Source organism: Pelodiscus sinensis, chromosome 9, assembly GCF_052426305.1.
Source record: "Pelodiscus sinensis isolate ZL-2025 chromosome 9, ASM5242630v1, whole genome shotgun sequence".
Lineage (NCBI taxonomy): Eukaryota > Metazoa > Chordata > Testudines > Trionychidae > Pelodiscus > Pelodiscus sinensis.
In genome coordinates, this window is record NC_143060.1 from 18,145,371 (window position 1) to 18,173,302 (window position 27,932).

A 27,932-nucleotide genomic window follows, 5' to 3' on the forward strand; every position below is an offset into this window, starting at 1 on the left:
AAGATGCATCTTATTAAATCCAGCCAGGTTTTACCTCTCTGACCATGTTCAGTTCCTTTTTTGTCAGTTCCTGCCCTCCACATCAGTCTTTACATACTTTAACCTCTCTTTTATGTCTCTACATTTTTTCCTACTACCATTCTTTTCTGACGCTTTTCTCATGACCACTTCACTCCACCAAAGCTCCCACTCTCAACAGTCCTCCTTCAGCCTGGCGTGCTGCATGTTGCCCCTTATCCTTGAATTGTCCTGTGCTGTCTCCAATATTCCCTTTAAGTCCCACTAGGTAGGTAGGTAGGTAGGTCTTTGCTTGCTTTGCTGCATCCTGTTTGCTAAGGTTCAACTGCTAGTTTTCTATTTATAGAGCAGACTCCCTTGGGTAGGAAGCTGTTTTTGTATTTTGTAAAACGTATCACCCTTTTGGGTGCTGTATAAATAATTATAAAGAGCTCAGCAAGTTACTGCTAACTACACTAGAGGTCCCCAGAGGGAAATGCACACTTGGTAAACTTATTGCTTAAGAAGCATGAGGGTCCCAGGCTTAGTGTGAGCCATACTCAAATGTAGAATGTTGTTTAAGATCATACATGTGATTGGAAATAAGATGACTGTCTGTTCAGCTGCACAAAGGCTGGCTGGCTGTGCTAATTTTGGGCTTCTAGCTGATATGTGCAATCATTGTTTTGATCAACTGTATTTGCATTTTCTCCCTTTACTCGCATTTTCTCCCTTTACTCACATTTTCTCTGACTCCACCTATTTATAGTGCTGACTTTGTCATTTTCCCCATTGCCCTTTTAAGTTGGGAGTGGTGGTATCCCCCTGCTGTTTTACAATTAGCTGCTTTGAAAATCCTGTCTGGATTTTTCTTGAGTCAGTATCTATTGTTCTCCCTGAATCTTGGAAGCCTAAGAGTTGATGCTATTAGAAGAGGGCAGGTAGCCTCAGCTCACAATTTCAGTTCTGCTGAGACCTAGCACAGGTAGAGGGATCTTGTAGATAGACCAGAACTTGGCTAGACAAGAAGGAGCGGGTGACTGGGAAAAGTGTTTTTGAAGGGGTGGCTAGAAAAGACAGACAGATTTTCTGGCAGAGGAGAAAAATTGATCAGAAGCTTATTGTCCATGTTGAGAGGGAACAGAGTATAGGAGATTTCTGGGCATGGCAATGTTGGATTGTGAGGAAAGGGCTGAAACTCAGGATGTATTCTTAAACTGCGAAAGATGGTACTGAGGATGAAGTTTAGGCCTGATTTTGGTGCACCTGAACTAACCTGTCCATCCTTCATATGCATCCATATAGAATGCTCCCTTTCAGAGATCAGTTTCTGCTAACTGTTGATTAAGGAAAGTATCGTAATTTGGTTTGTACCTGGCTCCCCACAAAGAAATACTTCAAAACAACTACAATAAATTGTATTTCTTTGATTTTGTATTCTATAGAGAAAATCAAGCAGTGCGACTCATGAACTTTACAAAATCTAAAGCCACTTCCCATTGACATTACAGAAAGTGCAGTGTACCTCAGTCCAAACTAGCTACAGTATATTCTTACATCTCCAGCACATGAACCTCTTCTGAGCAGTACTTGGTCAGTAGCAAGCTTGGTGATGGTTTGAGTGGATAAATGCGTAAAAGCCATTAAATTCGTTCCTTTTGGATAGAAAACAGTTTTGATTTTAGACCACCAGAAGTAAAGGGTTAGTGCAGAAAAACCTTTTTTCTGCCGCCTACTGCTCCCATTCAGTTATTTATCTTTCCTCTTTGTATTTTGTTTTTCTTTCTTTCTGAATTCCATTTCTTTACTGACATTTCTCACAACAGAACTTTTGATTAACACCAGCTGTGAACTAGTTTCTGAAATTCTTTTGCTTTATTCCCTCACTGCAGATCAATAAATACCCATGTTTTATTTCCGAAGCTTTGCCTTCCTCCATCCAAAAAAAAAAAAAATCAACCCAAGCTAGTCGTTCTGTGTTTTAGGTTTATAATCAAGTCTTACATATTAATAAATCTATAGTTTTCTCACTTGCTAAGGTAAAAACACTTTTTTTTGTGTTAAATAGTGTCATGAGTGGTCGTTTTGGCTTCAATTTAGCATGAGTAGCAGTTGCAGAATCAGGCCTTAAATTATGCTTTGTATTCCAGTCCAGTTGTTTCCAGTGTCTTGAGTTTGCTGGTGATTGACTGCACAGTGGAACATGCAATGGTAAAAAAGAGCCAGATCTAACAAACTAGCTTTAGCTCTTTCCAGGAGGTAAAACTTTGGAAGATGTCTTGTAGAGAGTTAGGGCAGCTGGTTTTAGGAATTAACTTCCCTCCTCATGTCAGTACTACAGAGAAACACTTCGATCATTTGGTCCTTTTAGGCTCAAACCTACATTGCACCAATGGGAAGGGCACAGAACTCATTACAATTTCTCCTGTGTTGTGCTCTTTGCTTGTGTACTTGAAAAGCTTACTTCTGTTACCATCTTCTCCTCCCCACCCAGTTCTAACCATTTTCTGGCCTGCATGTTGAAGGGGTTTTGCAGAAGGAATGCAATATGTATGCCTTTCGCCAATCTCTGCACTCAATATGAGTCCATGATATAAGCAGCTCTAGCACAGCAGCTCTGAGGATGGACCCAAGGAGTAGAGAGAGGGATTTCTTCTTTTCCTTGGCCATTTTAGGGATAGCTAAAATCAAGCCCTTTAAAAATTACTAACTAGTCCTCACCATGCTATTATCTATGGTTTGCTTCTTCTTTAGGGCTTAAAGGAAGCTATAATCTGTCTTTGTGAGGTATTTAATTTTTGCTGAGTTTAATGTGTGAGCAGTTTTCTCGGGGGAGCGGTGGGGGGGTGAGTGAGAATATATGAATATGCTGGAGATGGTTTTAAGTAAGGTTTTGATAAATTCCTCAACATTTTAATCAAAGGGAAAACTAGGTTTTGGTATGGATAAAATATATCACAAAAATAATGCTGGGAAACAATTTGCATATTTGGTTTGGTCCTTTTTCTAGTAGAAGTCAATACATTTTCGAACAGACAAAGTCAACATGGGATTTAGGTCTCACAATATGTTTGATTTTTTTTCCTTTTTAATTTTGAATACCTGGAAAGTTTTTTGATTACTAACAAAGCTAGTTTTCCTATATTAAGCAGAGATCACCCTGAGTAATATATTTCATGTGATTGATTGCAAGCCAAACTAATATACAATAATGGACAGGATAAATTTGAGCAATATGTCTGCTTATGGTTATTGAATCATGTTTCCTTTTTCTGTTCAATATTTTTCTTGCCTCAGCCCAATTATTATTCATTAATAAGGGCACATAATATAGTTTAGTTTATACCTATTGCAGAGGTAAAAGACTGTAGTTTGAATATCAGAAAAAGAGAGATTTTTAAATGTTATGGTATTTAAGATACAAAATAAAGGCTTTCTAAAAAAATACTTGAGGACTGTAAGAGTGTGTCTACACTTCACTCTTAGCTCAATATAAGCTACACAGTTCAAGCTGCACAAATTGTGTCGCTTATCTCAAGTTAATTTCAAAATAGTGCCAAATTGGTAAATAAACTTTCTACACAGCTCCAAATATAAAAATTAACTGCTATTCCGAATGTCCCTTAATCCTTGTGGAATGAGGTTTACAGGGATGTTGGAATAGCAAGTCCGTTATATTTCAAAATAACGGGCTTATTTCAAAGATGCAGAATAGCTATTTTGGGATACCAGAAGTATCCTGAAATAGTGCTGCAGTGTAGACATATCCCAAGTAATCCTATGCAAAATGTAATGTCATAGTAACCTAATTAACTTCCTTTGATCTGTAACCTGCTTCTTTTGGCTCTGTCTTGTAAATTCTTCACTGCACAAATTGGCAGTTGTAAAAGTGTTCAGATAAGTTACAATTGGTACAGAAAAACTGTCTCAGACTATTTGTTTTGGGATGTTTACTGTACCATGCCACATGATTCTTGGTATACGTGAACAGATAAGTTCTTTTGAGGCAGCAGGCAAAGTTCCTTCTAGAATGCTGCAGTGTTGAAGGAAGTTGATTCAGCGTAATGCAGCTCTTAAGTGGTATCAAAAGTAATGCAGTCTGAAGCTAACTGAGAATAACTGTATACAGTAAATGTCAGTCACCTGCAGTTCTCATAAATTTTCACATACTTTCCCCTTGCGTGAGACAGGGTCCAGCTAGCATTAACTCTATGCTTACAAGGTGCTGCATTCAAAACTCTGATGCATATCTGTGCATAAAGTGTTCTGCAAAATCTGATAACCCAGCAGAATGGGATTCACGTTAACCTAAACCTCTTCTGTCATTATCAGTGCTGTCACTGGTCTTTAGTGCCCTCTATTGGGTAACACAGAAATTTCATAGGCTTTGAAAATAATAAAGGCATCAGTCAACAAGTATCATTTTGGTTCTTCATGAATATGCTGGGCAGTTATTGTAGACATTTACACTTCAGCATTTTTTGTACAATAAAGAAACTTAGTAGCTGATGAGTTCAAAATGATCCGTGACTATGGCATGTGTAACTAATAAGAAACCCACACTTCAACTGCACTAAAAGCATGAGCTCCATCAGTATAGTCCCATGAAGCTATGCTGACATATACTCATGGGGTTTATAACAGCATTCTAGCAAGCTCAGGTTTTCAAGAAATTTGTTGCAGTTCAGGACCAGGATCCCCAGGGAGAGCAATCCAAGTGGCTTTTTTTTATACTCTTTGCAAAATGAACAAATGTAGCTCTGAGAATGGCAAAGCAAACATGCTTGTTCAAGAAAAAGTTTGTGGATTTTGAATGGAAAAAAATATGATTAGGAGAAATATATATAATATTTGTGTTAAATCTGAGTAAACTGTGACCATTTTATGAAGTTCATACTTACTAGGTCAGGCCTAACGTAAAGGTCAAAAAAGCCAACTACTAAGGCCTGTTTCCTAAAAGGGGATTTGAAGGTGAACCACCTTTTGTCTTAGTTGTAAACATGGTAAAATATGCCCCACCCTTTTTTGTCTTGTTTGATCCCTAGGGAATGCAAGATGCTGCAGTGAGTATATTGACTTTTAGCAATGCTATTTGCATAGTTCAAATCGATTATTGGTGCCCGTAAGTCTAGACAAGGCCTTACATCAAACTTGGGCAAAATATAGCCCATGGGCTGGATCCAGCCTACTAAGCCACTAGATCCAGCCTACAGAAGCAGCAGGGAGCCCCAGGAAGGTTCTCCTGTTTGCCCTGCACACCGCTCAGAAATGTGGCTGCTGGGCCCCATTTCTGTTTCAAAACTAGAGGGGAGGGGGGAAAGCTTCAGGAACTGCCCCCACTCCCAGCACAATTCCATTGGCCGGTTTCTGGCCAGAAACTGGCCAGTGGGAGCTGCTTGTTTCAATAACAGGCAGCCAAGAAGAACCATGCCCCTTCTCTTCAGCTCCGTTATTCACACAAGCACATGGCCAGGAGGGCAGGCTGGCTGGCTGGGAAATGTTTAAGCTCTGCAAGCCTTAGCTCTGCAGGCAGGCAGGCTGGTTTGGCTGTTGGCTGGTAAGTCTCCTGGTCAGAGCCTCTCTCTGGCACCCCTCCCTTCCCCAATCCTCTTCCCCCTCCCCTCATTTAACATACCCAAATCATCTGCCCCTCTTGCATCTGTACCCCCTCCCAGATCTGGCACCCCAATCTCCTGCCCCAGATCCTATCCTAGGTCATATCCCAAACCCCTGTATTCCAGTCCCTTTTCCTAGGTCACAACTGCCTCATTGACCCAAACTCCCTCCCAGACCCCATTCTCTCCCCTGCACCCCAGTCCCTTACCCCAAGCTTCCTACTGCACCCAGCCTCCATCCTAGACCCCGCATCTCCTCCACTTGACCACTTTCCAAAATCTTGGAGGCCGCCTCCTTTCCCCCCCCCACCCCCCGGCCCATCAAAAATTATTGCCCACCCTTTCCTTACATAGAAGACTCAGGCAGCCAGTGCTGTCCTCCTGCTACTAGGTTTCTGTAGTCAATTTTTAATTCATGGTTTTATGAAACACAAACACGAATTAACTTATTTGCTATCAACATTTAACAAGTATTGTTCTTTCATAGTCTTTGTCATTAACTTTGAGTTAGTCATAAGTAAGCAAGGGTATCTGTTAAACAGTTTCTTTTGTTCAGTCCAAAGACTTGAGACCAAAGCTGGCCCCCAAATTATATACCAAATTATACAGCTTATTTATTGCCATCTACATATTTTTAATAGCTTCTGACTTCAGAATGCAGTTGTTGTGGCAAGTCATACTACAGCCATCACACTGTGATGCATGGCAGTTGGGAACAACCTATTCAGCATCTCTGTAGGACTGCTTAAGTTTTCTGACTTATACACCACTGTCACTGTGGTTTACATTGCTCTTCTCTCCCTGTACAATAGCTCCCTCTGCTTGAAAACATCAGCGTAATTATAACCTAGAGCAGAATGCGACCCTTGCTTTGTATTTGCCTGATTGGTAATTTTTGTACCAATTCTTTTTTATTCCATTCACTGATGTTTGATATGTACATATATTTGGCTTGCAGTGGGAGCAAGTGAGCCATTGCAACATTATAATAGTCCTGCCTTTTGAAATCTTATCCTGACAAAGTCAATATAACTTGTTATTCAGGGATTCTGTCCTTTTCCATGTTAGCAACAGAACAAGAGCTAGTTGGTATATTTTCAACAAATTGAAATTTAACACAAAGAAACCTCTCTTGCCAAGGCTGAAATATTTTGGTTTTCATGAAGATTTCATGAAAATGAGAGAAACTCTCAGGCTATCGGCTTTATCAGTGGTGGTTGCTTGGACTATGGGAAACTTGAGATTCAAGTTCCTGCTCTGCTTTGATCAGTGTTATGAAAATCTCTGCAGAGAAAAGATTTGAATCTATTTCCCCCACATACCAGGCCCTAACTGCCAGGCTTACCCGAGGCTCTCTTTTTTTTCTATATAATCCTCTAGAAACTTTTGCTATCAGAATTTATTGACTTAGTGGTGCCAAGCAAAAGTGCCACTGTAAAAGCAGTTAACACCAACTGAACTGTGCTTATGCTGGTATCATCTAAGTCTGTTTGGGGAGCCTGCATGAACAATATTGGTATAAGCACACTTTTTGCTAGTATAAACTGCAACAAATATTGAAACTTCAAAAGTTTCCACAAAACAAAATTGTCATTCTCTGGTCAGCTCTAATCAAACTGTCTTCCCTGTCTAAACATGGCTTTTGTAGTCAGAGAGGGCAAAGCTTTCTATCTCTGTTCATTAGGGCAGGCACTGCAATAACCGCTAGGGATGTAATAGTGTATTCAATTAACCAATAAGCAAAAGCTTACAGGTTAATGCTATAGACTACATGCATTTCCCTCCCTTCCTCCACTCCTTGCCAGTACATTTTTTAGCAGGCTGGCCAGCAGCCAGCTCAGTCCCAGCTTGCACTGGATCCTGGACCTACCCTCGCTGCAGCTCTTCATTTTAAAGTATATTAGGAGCCAGCCGGGCAAAGGCAACCTGGCTCAGTTCTGGCTTGTGCCGGGTCTGGGAGCTCAGACTCCTCCCCCCAGACAGGGGCTTCCCAGGGACTATAGAATAGTCGAGTAACCGATAAGAATTCATGAAGTTAATTGACTATTCAATTAACTGATATTTGACATCCCTAGTAACCACTGAGAATTTTCCAAGTCTCCCAGTTCTGAAGATCCTTCTAATTTTTCCCCCTTTGTTTTTTAGGAAGCCTGATGAGTACCCCAATTCCTCGCCTTTCTAAGGGCAGAGATAATTTAGGGGCATGTAATTAAGTCTGTACATAATATGAGAGGCGTGGCATTTAAAACAAGTATGCATGTGCAGACGTGCATGCACATACAAATCTCGATAGGATGTTTTCTAGCCCAGGGTGGCTTGGTGCAGATCAGAACACAAATAGGGCAGCTGAAGCGTGCTGGCAGCCATGAAGTGAGCAGTGCATCAGGGCCTGGAAAAGAGAGATTACTAGACCAGATTACCAGACCCCATTCGTGCACAGAAGGGACTGGTATAGGGAGTGAGAGTCTAGTATTTGGGAAGTGTCTAAAATGGTGTCAGTGTTGGAATGGGCCGAAATTAGCTTCTTTTTTTTTTTTTAACTCCTGAACTGGTTTCCTCCCCTCCATTTTAATTCTTTTGATGAAATTGTCCCACTCTTAAAGCTAGGTAATTGCTGATTTGGAGATGCTTTCTGTATATGTAATTATACACCAATAAAGATAAAGGAACAGTGTTTAGCTTGCAGAATCAAATAGTCAAAGGTTAGGAAGCCCAAATTCATGGTGGGCTGTGCAGTCTTAATTCTGCCCCCTTCTGCATTCATCCTGTGCACTGAATGACCTGGACCCTATGGAAATCCAGTAGGTGATCATGTAATTACAGACACACAGCATACCCATAAGGGTGTTACAGCCACTAGAAGGAGAGTGAATGTGTGCCACAATCTTAAAATAAATGATGCATGGTTTAGTAATTAGGAAAGGTATTGCAGTGTATAGTTTCTACTGCTATACAATGATTAAAATCTTTGGTAATTTTATCTTCCGGACTGAGGATGGATTTTCACATGGGTAGACATTTGAAGGAAGTTGTACATTAGACATAAATCAAAAGAAAAACAATTAAAAAACGTTCCCAAAAGGAATGAGAATCTTTCAAAGCCGTTTATGAATCAATTATCACAAAAATCTCTCCATCTGTCAAGCACCTGATCTTTCCTACTGCAAATTTACCCATCTTTTCAAGCAGTCATTTATCTTCATTAGTAATCCTCTCCTGAAACAGTCCTATGTCCTGTTTTTTAGCATGGTAAGTGTCTTTCTGGGTATAGAAAGCACCATGTAAATGTATGATGCCCTATATTACAATGATCTGAGCAAATGAAAGTACCGAGTCCTGAATACTTCTGTAAATTATAAGGATTTTTAATGGAACTTTTGTTGACATGAAGCCTTGGAAAAAAATCACATGCATGGAGATGGCCTGGCTTTTGGTCATAACAGGATGGATTGGAGAGACCTTGAAGGAGCCAGCACTGCTTTTCCATCTGCAGTTTGGCCTCCACTTGAGAGAGCTGCCTTAGGAAGGCATAAATCAGCCTGTTCTAGAGCTTGAATTTGTTAAACTTCTGGGCATGCCAGAGTGCCTATGTTTTACTTTCTTTTAGGCTCTTAGGTGGTTTTATTCATGGAATGACCTTTTGTTGTGTGTTTTTGTAACTTATGGGCTAGCCCTCAACATAAGATCAGACATTCCAAATAAATAACATAACACATTTGTTGGGCTGCTTTTTTCAGGATCCCCTAGATCCAACAAGAACAGCCATTGTGATCAGCTCCCTGGTTGCAGGTGGAGTAGCTGAACGTGGGGGTGAACTGTTACCAGGCGATCGCCTGGTTTTTGTAAATGAGAAGTATTTGGACAATGCCACTCTAGCAGAGGCGGTAGAAGTGTTGAAATCTGTGCCCCCAGGTACTATTCGTCTTGGCATCTGCAAGCCTTTGATGGTAAGGACTGATTGTTAGTTGATTCTATGTTGTCACAACAGTGACACCTGACCTACAGATGCAATGTGTGTGTATATAGCTCCCAAGTCAACAAAGCAAATTGTTTAAGTCCATCCCTACTCAGGACATCACCAAAGCAAATGCTTAACTCAGTCACATCAATAGGAGTCAGGGAAGGGCTTGAAGTTTAAAAACATAAGCACTGACCTGAATAGGGATGCTTTCTGGATTTGGGACCAGACAGCCGCTTTATTGTTCATTAGTTAAGTTTGTTTGTGTAGCACCATATAATAGGACACAAGACCATGAAGTGCTTACAGCCTAAACAGAAAAGTACTGAAAGGGGAATGTAACAAGGTTTTTAGATTCTTTCCTTAAAACAAAATTGTACAGGCTTGCCTATATCCTTATGTCGCTTCTTTCCCCTTTGTCTCTTTTTATTTTATTTTTATGTAAACCCATTTGTTTGGTCCTTTTTAATTTGTAATAAAAACAAATTCTATTCTCACCACCTCCCTTGTCCATTCTCTCCTTCTCCATAGTCATTTCCTCCCTTTCCCCCACATCCCACATTTTTATTTATTTCAAGAATTTGGGACTTTGCGGCTTTCTTGACAGTGTTTTAATGCGGATGTGTGTTCAACTGCCTTTTATAGGGAGAAAATAAAGAGGAGGAGAACTTTTGCATTGTGGATCCCAGTACCATTAAAGACAGCTCTGAATCTCCAGAACCAATAAATGATATTCATTCATCAATAATACTTGAGGCACCACAGGTATTTGGCTGCTGTTTCATTCTATTTAAATTAGAGACGTAGGAATTGAAGTTCTAAAAGTCCCTCCCTTACCTTCCCCCTAGAAAGTGCCCTTCTGAAGAGATGTCACTCCGCAGTTCATTCTGTCTGGTGGAGAACATGAGTCTGGGATGAGCTGTGTATTCTGGCAAACAATCCCTCCCTAAAATAGACTCTTAAGATTCAAAGCACTTAGTTGAGCTAATGTTTGAGACATGTTGCCTACAAATATATTGGACTACCTTATTATCTGTGCATTGTTTTACCTTAAATATAAAAGTTGATATGAAGTAAGACTGTTAGATCTACTGCTAATCCTGCTCAATTTTTAGTTCAGCTAAAACAAATTGGTATTTAAACAGGATTTCTTTAGAGAAAGGCTGTTTGTTATTAACATTAAGGATGGTCCCATGGTTGGAGTGCTAGTCCTAGAATATGGGAGTCCCAGCTTTGCTACAGGCATCCTTCATGACCTTGGGCAAATCACTTAATAGCTTGAGTGGGGGGGAGGGATAGCTCAGAGGTTTGACCATTGGCCTGCTAAACCCAGGATTGTGAGTTCAATCCTTTGGGGGGACATTTAGGGATCTAGGGCAAATCTAGAGGGGATGGTACTTGGTCCTGCCATGAAGGCGGGGGACTGGACTCAATGACCTTTCAAGGTCCCTTCCAGTTCTAGGAGATAGGTATATCTCCTTTTATTTTATTTTATATCTTTGTCTTAGTTTCACATCTAAGAAATGGGAAGTAGAGTGTTTCCCTTTTTCTTGGGTGTTGGCCGCATAAATCCATTAAACATTGAGATACTCAGACTCAGTGGTAATGGGAACTATTAAAGAAGAAAAAGAGAGGATCTACTACAGGCCACCTAGCCAGGTGGAAGAGGTGGATGAGGCCTTTTTTAAACAATTGACAAAACTATCCAAAGCCCAAGATTTGGTGGTGATGGGGGACTTCAACTATCCAGACATATGTTGGGAAACTAACACAGCGGGGCACAGGCTATCCAATAAGTTTCTGGACTGCATTGGAGACAACTTTCTGTTTCAGAAGGTTGAAAAAGCTACCAGAGGAGAAGCTGTTCTGGATTTGGTTTTAACAAATAGGGAGGAACTAGTTGAGAACTTGAAAGTGGAAGACAGTATAGGGGACAGTGATCATGAAATAATAGAGTTCATGATCTTAAGAAAAGGTAGAAGGGAGACCAGCACAATTGAGGTAATGGATTTCAGGAAGGCAGATTTTGATAAGCTCAGAGAACTTGTAGGTAAGGTCCCATGGGAAGCAAGACTGAAGGGAAAAACAACTGAGGAGAGTTGGAAGTATTTCAAAGGGACGTTGTTAAGGGCCCAAAAGCAAACAATTCCGCTGTGTAGGAAAGATAGAAAATATGGCAAAAGACCAGCTTGGCTTAACAAGGAGCTCTTGCATGATCTCAAAATAAAAAAGGAGTCATATAAAAAATGGAAACTAGGACAAATAACAAAGGATGAATATAGGCAAGCAACACGGGAATGCAGGGGCAAGATTAGAAAGGCAAAGGCACAAAATGAGATCAAACTAGCTACAGGCATAAAGGGGAAAAAAGAAGACCTTTTATAAATACATTAAAAGCAAGAGGAAGACCAAGGACAGGGTAGGCCCACTGCTTAGTGAGGAGGGAGAAGCAGTAACAGGAAACTTGGAAATGGCAGAGATGCTCAATGACTTCCTTGTTTCGGTCTTCACCGAGAAGTCTGGAGGTGTGCCTAACGTAGTGAATACAAGCAGAGAGAGAGTAAGTTTAGAAGATAGGATACACAAAGAACAAGTTAAAAATCACTTAGGAAAGTTAGATGTCAGCAGGTCCTGATGAAATGCATCCCAGGATACTCAAGAAGCTGATAGAGGAGGTATCTGAGCCTTTAGCTATGATCTTTGAAAAATCATGGCAGACGGGAGATTCCAGAAGACTGGAAAAGGGCAAATATTGTGCCCATCTATAAAAAGGGGAATAAGAACAACCCAGGAAACTACAGACCTGTCAGTTTAACATCTGTCCCAGGGAAGATAATGGAGCAGGTAATTAAGGAAATCCTATGCAAACACTTGGAAGGTAATAAAGTGATAGGGAATAGCCAGCATGGGTTTGTGAAGAACAAGTCATGCCAAACTAATCTGATAGCTTTCTTTGATAGGATAACGAGCCTTGTGGATAAGGGAGAAGCGGTGGATGTCATATACCTAGACTTTAGTAAGGCATTTGATACGGTCTCGCATGATATTCTTATTGATAAACTAGGCAAATATAACTTAGATAGGGCCACGATAAGGTGGGTGCATAATTGGCTGGATAACTGTAGTCAGAGAGTTGTTGTTAACGGTGCTAAATCCTGCTGGAAAGGGATAACAAGTGGAGTTCCGCAAGGGTCTGTTTTGGGACCTGTACTGTTCAATATCTTCATCAATGATGTTTATTAAGTTTGCAGATGATACTAAACTGGGTGGGGTTGCAACTTCTTTGGAGGATAGGGACATAATTCAAAATGACCTTAGTAAGTTAGAGAAATGGTCAGAGGTAAACAGGATGAGGTTTAATAAAGAGAAATGCAAAGTGCTCCACTTAGGAAGGAACAATCAGTTCCATACATACAAGATGGGAAGCGACTGTCTAGGAAGGAGCATGGGGGAAAGAGATCTAGGGGTCATAGTGGACCACAAGTTGAATATGAGTCAACAGTGTGATGCTGTTGCAAAAAAAGCAAATATGATTCTAGGTTGTATCAACAGGTGTGTTGTAAGCAAAACTCGTGAAGTCATTCTGCCGCTCTACTCTGCACTAGTTAGGCCTCAGCTGGAGTACTGTGTCCAGTTCTGGGTGCCACTTTTCAAGAAAGATGTGGAGAAATTGGAAAGGGTACAGAGAAGAGCGACAAGAATGATTAAAGGTTTAGAGAACATGACCTATGAAGCCAGGCTTCATGAACTGGGCTTGTTTAGTTTGGAAAAAAGAAGATTAAGGGGGGACATGATAGCGGTTTTCAAATATCTAAAAGGGTGTCACAAGGAGGAAGGAGAAAATTTGTTCCTCTTGGTTTCTGAGGACAGGACAAGGAGTAATGGGCTTAAAGTGCAGCAAGGGAGGTTTAGATTGGACATTAGGAAAAAATTCCTAACTGTCAGGGTGGTCAAATATTGGAATAAATTGCCAAGGGAGGTGGTGGAATCTCCCTCTCTGGAGATATTTAAGAACAGATTAGATAGACATCTGTCAGGGATGGTGTAGACGGAGCTTGGTCCTGCCTTGAGGGCAGGGGGCTGGACTCGATGACCTCTCGAGGTCCCTTCCAGTCCTATTATTCTATGATTCTATGATTCAAAAATGAATGAACTCTCATAGCTTGCTTCTAAGAGAAGTGGTATTACAGCTGTTTAGAAGATGGGGAAACTGAGGGTAAACAAGGACCTGCTGGAACTCTCAGGCAGAAATAAATCTCAGATTTCCTGATTGGTCATTCCATTTTAATCACAGGGCGATCATTGTCGAACATATGGTGAAAACACTGAATTAAGGAATATAATGTTAAAATTAGGAGTCCTATGACACCTTAAAGACTGACAGATTTATTTGAGCATAATAAAAACCATTTTGGGTAAAAACCATTTTGTCAGATGTACAGCAAGCTTATGCCCAAATAAATCTGTTACAGCATCTCCGTTAGGGCATGCTCAGTGAAGAGGGAGAAACAATAACAGGAAACTTGGATATGGCAGAGGTACTTAATGACTTCTTTGTTTTGGTTTTTGTCAAGAAGATTGATGGTGACAGGATGCCCAACATAGTAAATGCTAGTGGAAATGGGGTAGATTTACAAGTTAAAATTAAAAAAACAAGTTAAAAATCACTTAGAAAAGTTAGATGTCTTCTTGTCACAAGGGCCTGATAAAATGCGTCCTTAGAGTACTCAAGGGGCTGGTAGAGGAAGTATCTGAGCCTTTAGCTATCATCTTTGAAAAGTCATGGAAGTTGAGAGAGATATCCGAAGACTGGAAAAGGGAAATATAATGCCAGTCTATAAAAAGGGAAATGAGAACAACTCAGGAAACTACAGACTAGTCAGTTTAACTTCTGTGCAAGGGAAGATAATGGAACAAGTAATTAAGGAATTCATCTGCAAACATCTGGAAGAAAATAAGGTGATAGGTAACAGCCAACATAGATTTGTAAAGAACAAATCATGTCAAACAAATCTTTCTTTGGTATGATAACAAGCCTTGTGGATAAGGGAGAAGCGGTGGCTGTGGTATACCTAGACTTTAGTAAAACATTTGATACAATCTTGCGTGACCTTCTTATCAGTAAACTAAGGAAATAGAACCTAGATGGGGCTACATTAAGGTGGATGCATAACTGTCTTGATAACCATTCTCAGAGAGTAGTTATTAACAGTTCACAGTCATGCTGGAAGGGCATAACAAGTGGGATTCCACAGGGGTCTGTGTTGGGATTGGGTCTGTTCAATATCTTCATCAACGATTTAGATGATAGCATAGAGAGTATGATTATTAAGTTTGCGGATGATACCAAGCTGGGAGGGGTTGCAAGTGCTTTGGAGGATAGGATCAAAATTCAGAATGATCTGGACAAACTGGAGAAATGTCTGAGGTAAATAGGATGAAGTTTAATAAGGACAAACGCAAAGTACAGTAAAATTCCATTGGTCCGACATCCAATGCTCCGGCACTCCTGATGGTCTGGCACCATCAGGACCCCGGAAATGCTCCAGCTGCCGGACAATTGGAGCTGCTCTGTGCCCGGCTTCCCTGATTCAGCCGCTGCTGAAACTGACCAGCAGCTGAATCGGGGAAGCTGGGGGCAGAGCAGCTGGGGTGCTGCTGGGTTGGTCCCGTAGCGCCGATGGGCGGCGCTACGGGACCAACCTGGCAGCACCCCAGCTGCTCTGCCCCAGGCGTCCCCGATTCAGCCGCTGCTGAAACTGACCAGCAGCGGCTGAATCGAGGATGCCTGGGGCAGAGCTGGACTATTGGAAGGGGGGGAAATGAAGGGTCTGGGGTGGCATCCCCCCACCCCAGACCTGTCATAGCCCCTCCCCCCCGATAGTCCGGCATATCTGATAATCCGGCACCCCCTGGGTCCTAAAGGTGCCGGATTGTCGGAAGTTTACTGTACTCCACTTAGGAAGGAACAATCCATTTCACACATACAGAATGGGAAGCGATTGGCTAGGAAGGCCTACTGCAGAAAGGGATGTAGGGGTTATAGTGGACCACAAGCTAAATATGAGTCAAAAGTGTGACACTGTTGCAAAAAAAAGCAAACATGATTTTGGGATGCATTAACAGGAGTGTTGTGAGCAAGACACAAGAAGTCATTCTTCCACTCTACTCTGCACTGATTAGGCCTCAGTTGGAGTATTGTGTCCCATTGGGGGCACCACATTTCAAGAAAGATGTGGAGAAATTGGAGAAGGTCCAGAGAAGAGCAACAAAAATGATTCAAGGCCTAGAAAACATGATCTATGAAGGAATAGTGAAAGAATTGGGCTTGTTTAATTTAGAAAAGAGAAGAATGAGAGGGGACATGATAGTGGTTTTCAGGTATCTAAAAGGGTGTCACAGGACAGGGGCGGGGACGAATTGTTTTCCTGGGCCTCTGATGATGAGACAAGAAGCAATCATCTTAAATTGCAGCAAGGGAGGCTTAGGTTGGACATTAGGAAAAGACTTCCTAACTGTCTGGGTGGTTACACAGTGGAATAAATTGCCTCAATAGGTTGTGGACTCTCCATCTCTGGAGATATTTCAGAGCAGGTTTCATAGACATCTATCAGGGATGCTCTAGACGGTGCTTGGTCTACACTAGGAAATTATTTCAAAATAGCTCCCAAAATAACTATTTTGAAATAGCATGTCCCCAGTACAGGGAAGCCTCTAAATTAGTCCAAAACAGACTCCCTTAATGTGTACGCACTATCTTGATTTAAAGCCTCAGGAAGCACTGGGGAGTAATTACTTTGAATAACTCTGAGGAGTACAGGCAGTCCCCCGCAGCTTTGCTCCCCGTCTCCCTGGTCTGCTGGCTCCCGCAGCAGACGAGGGAGACGGGGAGCAGCTTTTCTCACCCCGGAGGAGGCTGGCGGCAGGACCAGGCGTCCCGCCGCTCGAGTCCTCCGGGGCGAGAAAATCCCCGTTCGTAACTGCGGATCCGACATAAGTCGGATCCGCGTAACTCGGGGACTACCTGTAGTTATTTTGAAATAGCAGCAGTGGAGCATCAATGCTACCACTATTTCAAAATAACTATTTCAAAGTAAGCATTATTCCTCATGGAAAGCAGGAGTTATTTTGAAATAACCAGCTCCTTATTTTGAAATAACGGGGTTGGCAGCATGGACACTCCACTTGTTATTTCGAAATAACTCGCTAGTATAGACCAGGGCTTTGTCTTTGAAGCGCCACAGCCTCCTCATTTTTGTAGATACAGACTAACACAGCTACCCCTCTGAACAGTATAATGTGTATACCAGTTCACAAGACCATTAGACATATTGTGTAAACTGATTAGGCATGAATTTCATGACATGATACAGTGGTGAGACTGATGCTAACTGATATTTACTGGAGATATGAGGGCAGTTATGAGTGGATCAGCTAGTGTTCTGTTAGCCCAAAGTGTTTTTATACTTTTTCAAGTCAGTTAAAATAATATTATTGGTTAAATGCCCCTACCCAAAAACCTTTAAACTTCAACTTCTGAGGAGTGAGACTACTGGAGTGGCCAGTTTCTTCAAAAAGCTGATAAATGTATTTGCTATTTTTTATTGGTGAAGTATTAAATGATAGCTCAGAGCTTCGGTATAAAAATCCTACATTTGGAATTTTACTCCTGGACTCATGTTGGAGTCAGGAGTAAAATGTACCATGATAACAAAAGATTATTAACTCTACAAAAACCCTCAACATTTTGTACACAATGGTAGCAGGCTTCACTGTGGTGTTTGAGGTGTTTCCTGTCTCCCTGGTAAAGTCAGTTTATCTAATATATATAATGCTGTATTAGGAAAAAGCACAGTGAGGGTGATATGAATTACCTTGTGGTTACTAATATCTGACTAATATTTTGTGTAACTTTCCATGTGACAGTGACCTCTCCAGAGTGAGATGCAGCAAGGCCTGGGTTGGGCAAGATACGGCCCATGTGAAGTATCCGGCCTGCCAAGCTGTTTGATCCAGACCACTCCGCCACTCCCCTGCTCCCAGGCCAATTGAAACCTGGGAGTGGGGGGGGAGGGGTGCACAAAGTCATTCACTGTTGAAAGCAGCTGGCGGCTCCCCTCCTATCTCCTCCTCCTCTTCCCCCCCTCCCACCCCGCCAGAGGTGTGCCATGCCTAGAGGGAGCCACCAGCCATTTTGAACAGTGAATGACTTTGTGCACTCTTCTGCCCCCAGGCACCAATTGGTCTGAGGGTGGGGGAGTGCGCAAAGTCTCCTCCCCGCCACCAGGGGCGTGGCACCTAGACAAAACCGCCAGCTGTTCAAAATGGCTAGTGGTTGCCTCTAGTGTTTCATGCCCCTAGCAGGGCGGGGCAGGGGAGTGAGAGACTTTGTGTGTTTCCCCACCCATAGGCCCCAATTGGCCAATGTGTGGGGTGTGCTGAGGCACCTGGTTATCAATCTTGCCTCGCCAATGGCTCTCTATGGAAATTAGGGAGAAAAATGGGTTTTTCTGTAAAACCAGAGACACCAGGACAAGAATGGTAACCAGTCATTTAGGGACATGAGTGGCTGGAGTTTGATAGTTTCACATTGATACAATAGCACCTTACTTCATATTTTGGCTTTGGTGGACTTATAGAGTAACATACCACTTAATAGTGGGACAGGTGGTGCTAGAGTAGCAGATACTCCAGCCACACTTCTCTAGCTTTGTGTGTAAACTAGGTTTTGGTTTTTTCACCCAAACTGGTCTGTCACTCAATAGTGTGTGTTCTTGCTTCAGCCCACCAATTTGCCTAATCACTGTTGTGTGAAGTCGATGTACTTCAAAGAAGCAGCTCTGAAGGGGGTAATAGTAGACCCCAGGGGAGTCAGCAGCCTTGCCAGGCTCCTGGGCAAGGTGTTGGTGGAGGGGCAGCTCCGCATTCCTGGAAGGGGTTGGGTCAGGGGCAGCTGGCCCTCAGCACCACTGGGATCACATGTCCCCTTCCCCCCTCCTCTGCCAGTGCTGCCTGAAGTGCTCCCAGCCCCACCCCCCACTTCTCCCAGGGGCCGTAAGAAGTGCCTGGAGTGCATGGTGGTGATTTTAAATGACCTGGGGGTCTAGTAGTGGCCAAGAGCCCCTGGCCCTTTTAGAACATTAGTCCCTGGGGCAACTGCCCCTTTTGTCCCCCTCTCCCCCCATTGGTGGGCCTGGTAGACCCCCTTTTTGGATTAGTATTTCAGCTGTGGGATGAGTGGATTGATCTGACTCTGGAGATTGGGATGTTGAACTTTAATTAATGGATTGTGTGGCATAAGCAAGAGATGTTCTCCTGGTGATAATGTACATGTTTGCACAGTGGGATGTCAGATAAATCCTCAGAATGTTTTGTTAGATTTATTTAGGCTTTTTCCTGCAGCTCTTAAAAAATACTGTGTAGCAATTCCCTTTCCCCAGCTTCCTGCTTGTTTTTCGTATAGATCCAGGAATGGCAGAGCTACTCCCAACTTTCATTTCTTGGTTGGTCTAAAAAAAGTCATGTATTTCTTCATAAAAATGGTAAATCAGAGTGAGTTTCAAAGCTCTACTTCAGCTGCTTCTGCTAAAATATAAAATCTAATGGCTACTTATTTAAAAACCAGAACAGTGGTTGTAACTTTAAAATGTGCCTAAACTGTAAAAGAGCTTGCAGGATACCTGATATAAAATCTAAACTCTAACATTTTATGCAGGGTTTTAGAGATGAAACACTCTTTCAAGAAGAAGTTGTTGATGAACCACTTCTGGATTTTGGGAGGCCATTTCAGGTGCCGCAGTGTGAAACAGACGATAGAGAGTCCTGGGAAATGCATGAATTTCTTAAATCTAAAAGAGATGAAATGGGTGAAGAGCGGGAAATGTTAGTGGATGAAGAATATGATGTGGATCTGGATTATTTTACATACGCCTCATCACATGTAAAGGACGCAATTCCACCTGCAGGAAAGAACCTGGATTTTTTTGGAGAATGGGCAAAACACCTTGAGCCAACTAAAACACCAGATTTAAGATCCCTTATTAGCACAAATGCTAAGCATTCTCCGCATTACCCATTCGATAAGCAAATGGTAAGACATTTTACCCTGGTTGTCAGTCCTGGGTCAGGATCTGCTAATACAGCTTCTTTGTAATTGTACAACGTCTCAGTGAAATTGGCAGGCAGCCAGCTAGCAGATACTGATGTAGGATTTAGGTCTGTTTTCTATAATGATGATTCTCCTTTATTTTCTATGATCTTGTGGATTTTGACATAATTTAGGTAAGATTTCTCACTACATCAAGCAGATGCCAACAGGCATTACTCTATTTTTATATAACATATTTTTAAAATCATAAAACTAAAATGTATTTTCTTGCTGGTGTTTGAGTACCATTTGGCAAAGAATTTGCTGTGTTATTAATGCTGCAGAACTAATCGAGGCTCCCTTTGGTGACCCTTCTGTCTGCATCTCTTTATATAACTTGGCAGGTGTGTCAGCCATCATCTCTTATTTGAGCACAGTAGATTCAAAGCTCTCCTTACCGTCTCGTTTCCCTGCTGTGCTGCAGTACATCAATGAAACTAACTGTCCTTTACGACAGCACCAGTGCGGAATGTCTTGAGGGCTATGCTGCACTGTTAGCTCAAGCTATGACTCGAGTGTTGCCTCTAACACAACTGCTGTTGATGCACACACTTCTCTAGCTCGAGTTCACTGATGCTTTAAATTCAAGCTAGCCAGCCTATGAGGACCCATGGTTTGAGGCTTGAGGGCTGTCAGTGCTGCAGCTAGTGGAGCAGTGGGGACTCAACTACTGAGCTCATCCAGTCCCTCTTTGTGGCTCAATTATCTTGCCATGGGACTGCTGTTACTTAAACTATCTGGCTCAAGAGAAGATAACTGTAACTGGCTAACTTGATCTCATGAGTCAATGAAGGCAAGCCTTAGAGAGCTGGATGTTTGTCAATTCTCCTCAGGGCAGCTGGTCTCAAGGACAGAAGTGGAGCACTACAGAACCATATGGGGAGGGGGGAGAGAGGTGTGTGAAGGGTGTGGACACAGTCCCATGATCCTCCAAGTAAGCATGAGGGGGCTTTGTTAGGGGAATGGGCAGGCAGGGCTGGTGGCAGCACGGCAGGGCTGGGGGAATGATGCCTCCCACCCACAAAGAGCAGCTCGGCCCCGCTGGCCGGAAGCCCCACCCTGGTTCTGGCCTTGCTGAGCAGGTAGAGCAGCAGCAGACTGGGGTGGCCGAGGGAGTGGGGCACCATGGTAGCCGCGCTTTCTGCCATGGTCCCAGAAGGTAATTTCTATAAAACGTTTATTACTGTATATATTTTTAGTATGTTATAACAAAATCATTTTACTTATCACTGTTTCCACTAAATTTTTCATTAATCTCTCTTATGCATACTCATTGCATGACTATTTTGAACTCTTTTATATTTAAAAAAATTGTGGTCCATGTTTACAAAAAAAGCATAGCCCCCCCCCCTTCCCGCCACTCCCGAAAGTCCTATGTGTGGGCCTGCCCTACAACAGGAAATGATGAAAAGAAATAAACTGACACCTAACACTGTGAGGGGAAGGAACGAAGGAGATAGTATAGGGCATCATATGTGAATGAAAATTTTGCATCCTATAATACTCTGAGAATTTCTTTCCCCTCTAAGTTTGCTTTCTGTTCGTATGTCCCCAGAAAAGAAAATGATGAAACTGGTTTTCCAAGAATCTAGTTCCCCAAGCATGTCCATTTTATTCTCAGTTTCCAGATGAAGAAATTGGGGCAGAAATGTTAATGACGCATTTAAGGCCACAGAGGTTTTAGAGGGGAAAGAAATATATCTCTGAATAAAGATGCCAAAATGGCATCTCTGAATAAAGATGCCAAAATGCAGCTTTTGTTGAATGATATTGATCTAGAACTGTTGTTATTCCACATAAGTGTCAGGTGAAAAAAAATCTTTGCTTCCTCTCTGGGTTGCAAAACCGGTAATATGAAATTCATTTTGTATTTTAATCACATTGTTTGCACTCTTCGTTGATGTTGCCTAAATGAGCAATTAACTTCATAATTATAAAAATAAAGTAATTATGAAAATGTGAATGTTTGCTGTAAAATCAATGTGTATGTCAAATACTACTCTGAGAGAATGCCAACACTGTTTAATTTTTAAATTCTCTCCTTCTTCCCCACCCTTCCAACCCCGTGCAGTATGAAGCCACAGTGGAGAACAGCTGTCAAACAGCCGTATTTGATGATATTGAAATGTCTGAATCAGTAGCAAAAAGCAAACTGGATTTAGGTTTGTAAAAGCCTTTATTTAATGCATTAATCTCATACCAAATTCATTTAAATTTTGCAATACAGTTTTTTCATATCTTTAAAACAAGGTTCTATCTACAGTATGAATCATACAAACTTAAAATAATGACCTGGCTTTGATTCTTTCCTTAAAAAGGTATCTCCTCAGCTTCAAAACCCCATGTGTCATCTCTCTGAAAATATTTACCTACGTATTGTTACAAGAACCTCCTTGGTCACAAAAGCTGAAATAGACCAGAAAAAATGTTCTACTTCTCAGTTGTTTTTAGTTGTCTGTTTGTGTTGTCAGTTTCCCCTATATAGTTAGGACTCTTTTAATTGAGAGTACTGCTTTATTTTATTTTTTTTATTAAGAGTGATGGTAAAATCTCAGAAATTTAAGAAACTTTTAGTGCAAGTAAACTTGTATTTGGGTTTATTTTATTTTTGTTAACCTGTATTCAGCAATATTGGAGTCAATAAGAGGTATTATCAGTTTATGATGGGATGTGATCTATCATATTAGGGTAATCTCTGTCTCTCACTCATGCATCCTGTTTGGACCAACCAAGTTGACCTTGCTCTCAGTATGAGCGCCAAAGCTGGCTTGTGTAGAAGAGCTAAGATGCTCCCTAGAGAATAGTCCTTGAAGAAATACATCCTTCACCTGAACTCCAGTTAGTGGGGCAGACCATCAGTGGACCTGTACGTAACACAAAAAATGCAGAGTCATCAGTTTTGCAGCAGGTACCCAGCTCAGAAAGCTGCAGCTCATGATGTGATCACCATCCTGCCTAGCCTACATGTTCTGTTCAGTTTCTCTTATCTGATGAATATAGTCTAACTTTTGCTCTGGCATTCAAATCTAACTTTGTCTGAAGGAGAGGGGAGCAAGTTTGGGAGGAAATGATTGAAAATTTGAAAGGGCAAGGCAGTTTTATGTGAAAGTGAGTCTTTTCAAAGAGACATTAAGGGCACAAGAGTGTAGGAAAGATAGTTAAGTATGGCCAGATACCGCACTGACTTAACCAGGAGATCTTCAATCATCTGAAACTCAAGAGTCCTATTAGGTCGATTACAAAGAATGAATATTAACAAACATCACTGGTATTAGGGACGCAATTAGAAAGTTTAATCTCAATTAGTGTTTTAGGCTATCTAGAAACATGAAGGGTAACAAGAAAATATTCTAAAATTAGAAGCAAGTGAAACACCACAGACAGAAAAGGCCCGTTACACAATGAGAGGGAGAAGACAGACAATAACAGAAAATGTAATATGGCAAAAGTGCTAAATTACCCTTTTTTCCCCAGAAAAGTTAGGAGCCAGTTGAATGCCAGTGAATCTGAGATTGAGATATAGATAGGGAAAGAACAAGTTAAAGATTACTTAGATGTGTTAGAGGTCTTCAGGTCATCATCTCTGTACATTATGGGTGGGGAACCATTTTTTGGGGTCAGGAGATCACTGACCCACATAAAAATCAGTTGGGGCTGCACACAAGTGAGATGCAATACCCTCTCCTCTCCCTCTCCCCGCCCCCACACACACAAATCTTCACTGACATGGCCCCTGACTGAGAAGGAAAAAGACACTCCATACATTCCCCTCGGACACCAGAGCCTAGGGGGGCCCACGCTAGTAAATTTTTGTGTGGGGCAGTGGTAGGTGGTGGGAGCCTTGAGCTTTGGGAGCAGGAACCAGGCAAGCTGGGGGCTGCATCTAGCCCCCGGGCCTGAGGTTTCCCACCCCTGTTATAGATAATGAATAAACAAAAAAGTAAATATTAACAGTATGATGGACACCACTGGTAGAGCTTAATGTTTTACAGGCAGTCCCCATTATGTCACCATGTCAGGACTAAGGATAGCCACAGATCACTATCACAGTTGGTTGGTTGGTTGGTTTTTTTGTGAACACCCTGAAAAGCTCAAGGTGCTGTCTAAAATAGTATGAAATAGCGTTTTCTTAACAGTTTGGTGTCATTTAAATTATTTTCACCACTATTCCATGACTTGTGATGTCTCTGCAAGGCCACAATCACAATTTTCCTTAAAACTGATGGTAAAATATAGCTCTGTTCACTATTAGTGGAAATAATTTATCGGTCAGTCTGCGAAAACACTCAGTGGCTGGGTGAGGGAGACTGATTCATATCCTTTCAGTCCTCTGGCATTCTCTGTTGTCTCTGAAAATTATTTACACCGGAAATGCAGAATTGCTAAACTGAAGTTATATTATTTATGCAGCAGGAATGAGTCCCCAGCTGCATTTTAAGTTTCCTGCATGAATGGCTGTTCTGTGTCCCTCTTATGACTCTTGCTTAAAGAATATTTAGATAAGTTAACAGTTACAAGTCAGCAGGCCTGATGAAATTCATCCTAGGGTACTTAAGGAACCATCTGAAGCAATCTTTCAATTATTAGCAGTTATCTTTGAGAACTCCAGGAGGATGGGTGAGGACTGAGGAAGAGTAAAAATAGTATTAGTTGGATCCAGGGAGTTACAGCCCAATCAGCCCAAGTTTAATACCTGGGAAAATACTGGAACCAATTATTTAATCATCACTTTGTACACTGCTAGAGGATAGTAGGATTATAAGGAACAGAACAAATCGTGCCAAATCAACCTAATTTCTTTCTTTGAACAAGTTTCTGGCCTAATGGATAAGGGGTAAGCAGTAGATGTGTTCTAACCTGATTTTAATATGTTCCACATGCTAGTCTCATAAACTGAGTAGAGAAATGGAGTCCATGTGACATTGGACATTGGTGGTACACAGTTGATTGGAAGGCCATACTCAGAGTTAATGATTTTGCTGTGAAACTAGAAGGGCAATATTAGTAGGATCTGACAGTGGACAATACTGGGCCTGGTACATATTTAGTATTTTCATTAGTGGCTTGGATAATGCAGGAGAGACTATTTTTCTAAAACTTGCAAATGATGTGAAACTTGGAGTGGTTGCAAGCTCTTTAGAGCAGTGTTTCTCAACCAGTGGTACGAGTACTTTTAGGGGTACTCGAGAGAAGTCTGGGGGGTACATCAACACAACTGGAATTTGGAGAAAACTGAATTTTTATTTTAAGTTTTACAGCTCTTGATTATTTTTATACTTTTTACACCCAAAAATTTCATCGCCCGGCAGGTTACAATTAAGTTGTTCAAACCAGTGTTTTTGAAAGTGTTCTGCAGAATCACTTAGAGAAACACATTAACTGGCCACCCCGGTTTGTTTATTTACCGGCGCTGCAGCCATGGAGCCTCGTGGCTGTTATTGGCTACGTTTCACTCTTTGCAGCCAAGTGGAGCAGTGGCCCGGCCCACACCACTTCCCGCAGCTCCCTTTGGATGCAAAGGACAAAACGTAGCCAATGGCAGCCGCGAGGCTCCGTGGCTGCTGCGCCGGTAAATAAATAAACCGGGGTGGCCAGTTAATGTGTTTCTCTAAGTGATTCCGCAGAACACTTTCAAAAACACTGGTTTAAACAAATGTGTTGCAATGGCAGAAAAAAAAATAGTGTGTCTGAAAACCGTAAGTACTGCAGGTACTTATAACTTTTTTTTTAAAAGGGGATACTTTATAAAAAAGGTTGAGAAACACTGCTTTAGAGTACAGGATTAGAATTCAAAACTATTGGGACAAATTAGAGATTAGTTGAGAGGTGTGCTTCTAAATATAACTACTAATATTCTGAAGGACAATAGATATAGCGACCTTTTCACCTAGCCATTTTACCATTCAGGTACGAGGCCTCAGAATGATTCAAGAGGACACAGGATAGTTGACCTTGAAGCAACTGAAAGGGATGAACGAAAGACAGAAGATTATATGTCCAAGAATCAGGAATCTGAGAGAGCTGTTACTTCTGCTCAGGCTGCAATGGTGTTGTCCAGGTAGGGAGGAAGTACATGATTTACACTTAGTTCTTTTCCATTTTCCTCTTCTTTTAAGTTAACTGTTTAGTGGAGCAAAATGTTTTCAAGAACTGAATGTAACTGTAAACCATTGAAGTAAAATCTTAGACCCTTGCACAAGCTAGAGTAAACTGAATTTTGTAGATGATCTCTTTAGTAGCCAAATGGCTTGAACCATCATCTCCAAGGGTGCAGAGCACTAACAGAACTGTACTATATTGTCTATAGCCCCTGCCATTCCCTTGGTAGAGGTTGTCACCAGTAGATCTATATCATCAGACCTGTCTGCGTATTGATCACATCTTCAACCTTTCATTGACCCCTCCCCAACCTTCCCTTTCTGTTGTCGCAACGTGATTTCTTGCGGCACATGGGATGACGTGGAGTCTTTGCCCTGCCTTTCACCATTCTGCTCCCCACTTTGAGTGTAATTGTAGGAGTCTGGGCCCTCTGCGCCTGCAGAAAATGCATGGAGAGGGTTCTTCTGTGGGAGCACCTACCAATGCTGCTATCTAATGGGGGCATGCCAGTGGAGTCTTCTGTTGGGGAAACATGGGCTATTCTTTGATCAGACAAATCACATGTGGTAGAGCAATAGAATTAATATATCACTCTTGGGGGTAATGGCATGTTCAGGATCTGCTCACATTACCTCTCATTTGGCTTTTGGAAAAGTTTATGACTCGCCAGTAGACTAGACTGCCTTTTATGGCTTGCAGTGCGCAATTCATGTCCTTTATGGCATATTAGCAAATATTTATTGCCTACAGAGACACACAGAACCAGTAATAACATGCCCAAGTTTAAGCCGTTACATAAAAGTTTTTAAATTTTGCTTTTCTCCCATTTTATTTGGCTTGTGTTGCTGTTATCTGCTTAAACAAAGCATCTTTTATAGGGGAAAAGGCAGTACGCCGCATTTATTGAGAATACAACAGTTGCATATGCTTTTCAGTCACTCACAAACAAACATCATACACACACACACACAGTCCCTCCAGACAATGTTATAGTTACCAGTCCAGATTCTGTATCAGTCTAGTGGCCAGCTAGATTGAACACAGAGGGAGAGCAGGGCCTTTGATGGTCGATCAGTCCGATGCTCTTCTGGAGTTGGTGGCAAGACAAACCCAAAGTTCCATAGCAAAGCACCGTGCTTTTATAATCCTTTTTTCTGTTGAAATCAATGGATTCCGCTCTGTCAGCCTGTGACTGGAATGTTATCTTGTTGATGTCAATCATTCCCAAACATCTCTTGAAGGCTCATCCTGTAATCAGTTGTCTTTTGGGGGTGCCCACTCTGCTTCAAGGTTTGTCAATCTGCCAATAGTTCAATCACTCCTTATTATGGGTACCCATTTTTGACGCCGGGTTGTCTGTAGTCTGGTCTTCACTCATACTCAACCTCCCTTTTTGGCAACCTGGTTCTGAGGAATAACTTTTGCACCTTATCTTGACACATTCACACATAAGCAATGTTACAAGGGCTCTCAAGGTTATGCTTTGGCGCAACATCAACATCTGCATTGTTAAGACAAAGAGGCGTTGTAAATCAAGCATTTAAGGCTTCAGCCTTCAACATCCTTTTAGTCTCATTAATACAGACACAATATCAAAACTATATTTTTACTTAGGCCCATTTACTAAACTCACTAAACTTTAGGACAAAGAAATAGACATTTAACGAAAAGGACTTAATGTGTATTAACATATACCTTATATTGCTATATTATTGCTTCATGATTAAACTACATGACTATATTACTAAACATAAAATACAAATATAAAAAGAATAAAACTTTCAGTTCCAACATTGCAACATTAAAAAGTATGGACATCTAGTCTCCTGTAGATGCATTTTTTATTTAAACATGAATATGCTAAAATGTATTGTGTGCTATGACAGAAGTGTCATAGCCTGTGAGTATGTGTGGCATGGAACATGTTCTTTTTTTGTTTGTTAGTGAATTACCTGAACGAGAAGAAGGAGAAGGAGAAGAAACTCCAAACTTTAGTCATTGGGGACCACCTCGAATGTATGTTGATATAATTACATTGTTTCTTTTCTCTTAGGAAACATTTGAAACCTTTGGGTACTCCAGGAGTTGTTATACTCCTTCCTGTAGACTTTTCTTA

At 41.5% G+C, this 27,932-nt stretch overlaps 1 protein-coding gene across 11 annotated transcripts in view; it reads left to right on the forward strand.

Moving 5' to 3' along the window:
- PATJ (PATJ crumbs cell polarity complex component) overlaps positions 1-27,932 on the forward strand; it is a 223,638-nt gene that overhangs the window by 62,132 nt on the left and 133,574 nt on the right. For 9 of the 11 annotated variants that reach the window (XM_075936118.2, XM_075936122.2, XM_075936120.2 and 6 more), the window contains exons 18-23: positions 9,350-9,559; positions 10,216-10,335; positions 19,286-19,660; positions 21,789-21,879; positions 25,625-25,775; positions 27,761-27,832. In XM_075936118.2, coding sequence (XP_075792233.2) covers positions 9,350-9,559; positions 10,216-10,335; positions 19,286-19,660; positions 21,789-21,879; positions 25,625-25,775; positions 27,761-27,832 — 1,019 coding nt within the window. The remainder of the gene's footprint in view (positions 1-9,349; positions 9,560-10,215; positions 10,336-19,285; positions 19,661-21,788; positions 21,880-25,624; positions 25,776-27,760; positions 27,833-27,932) is intronic. The other 2 variants (XM_075936121.2, XM_075936123.2) reach the window with 2 other exon arrangements.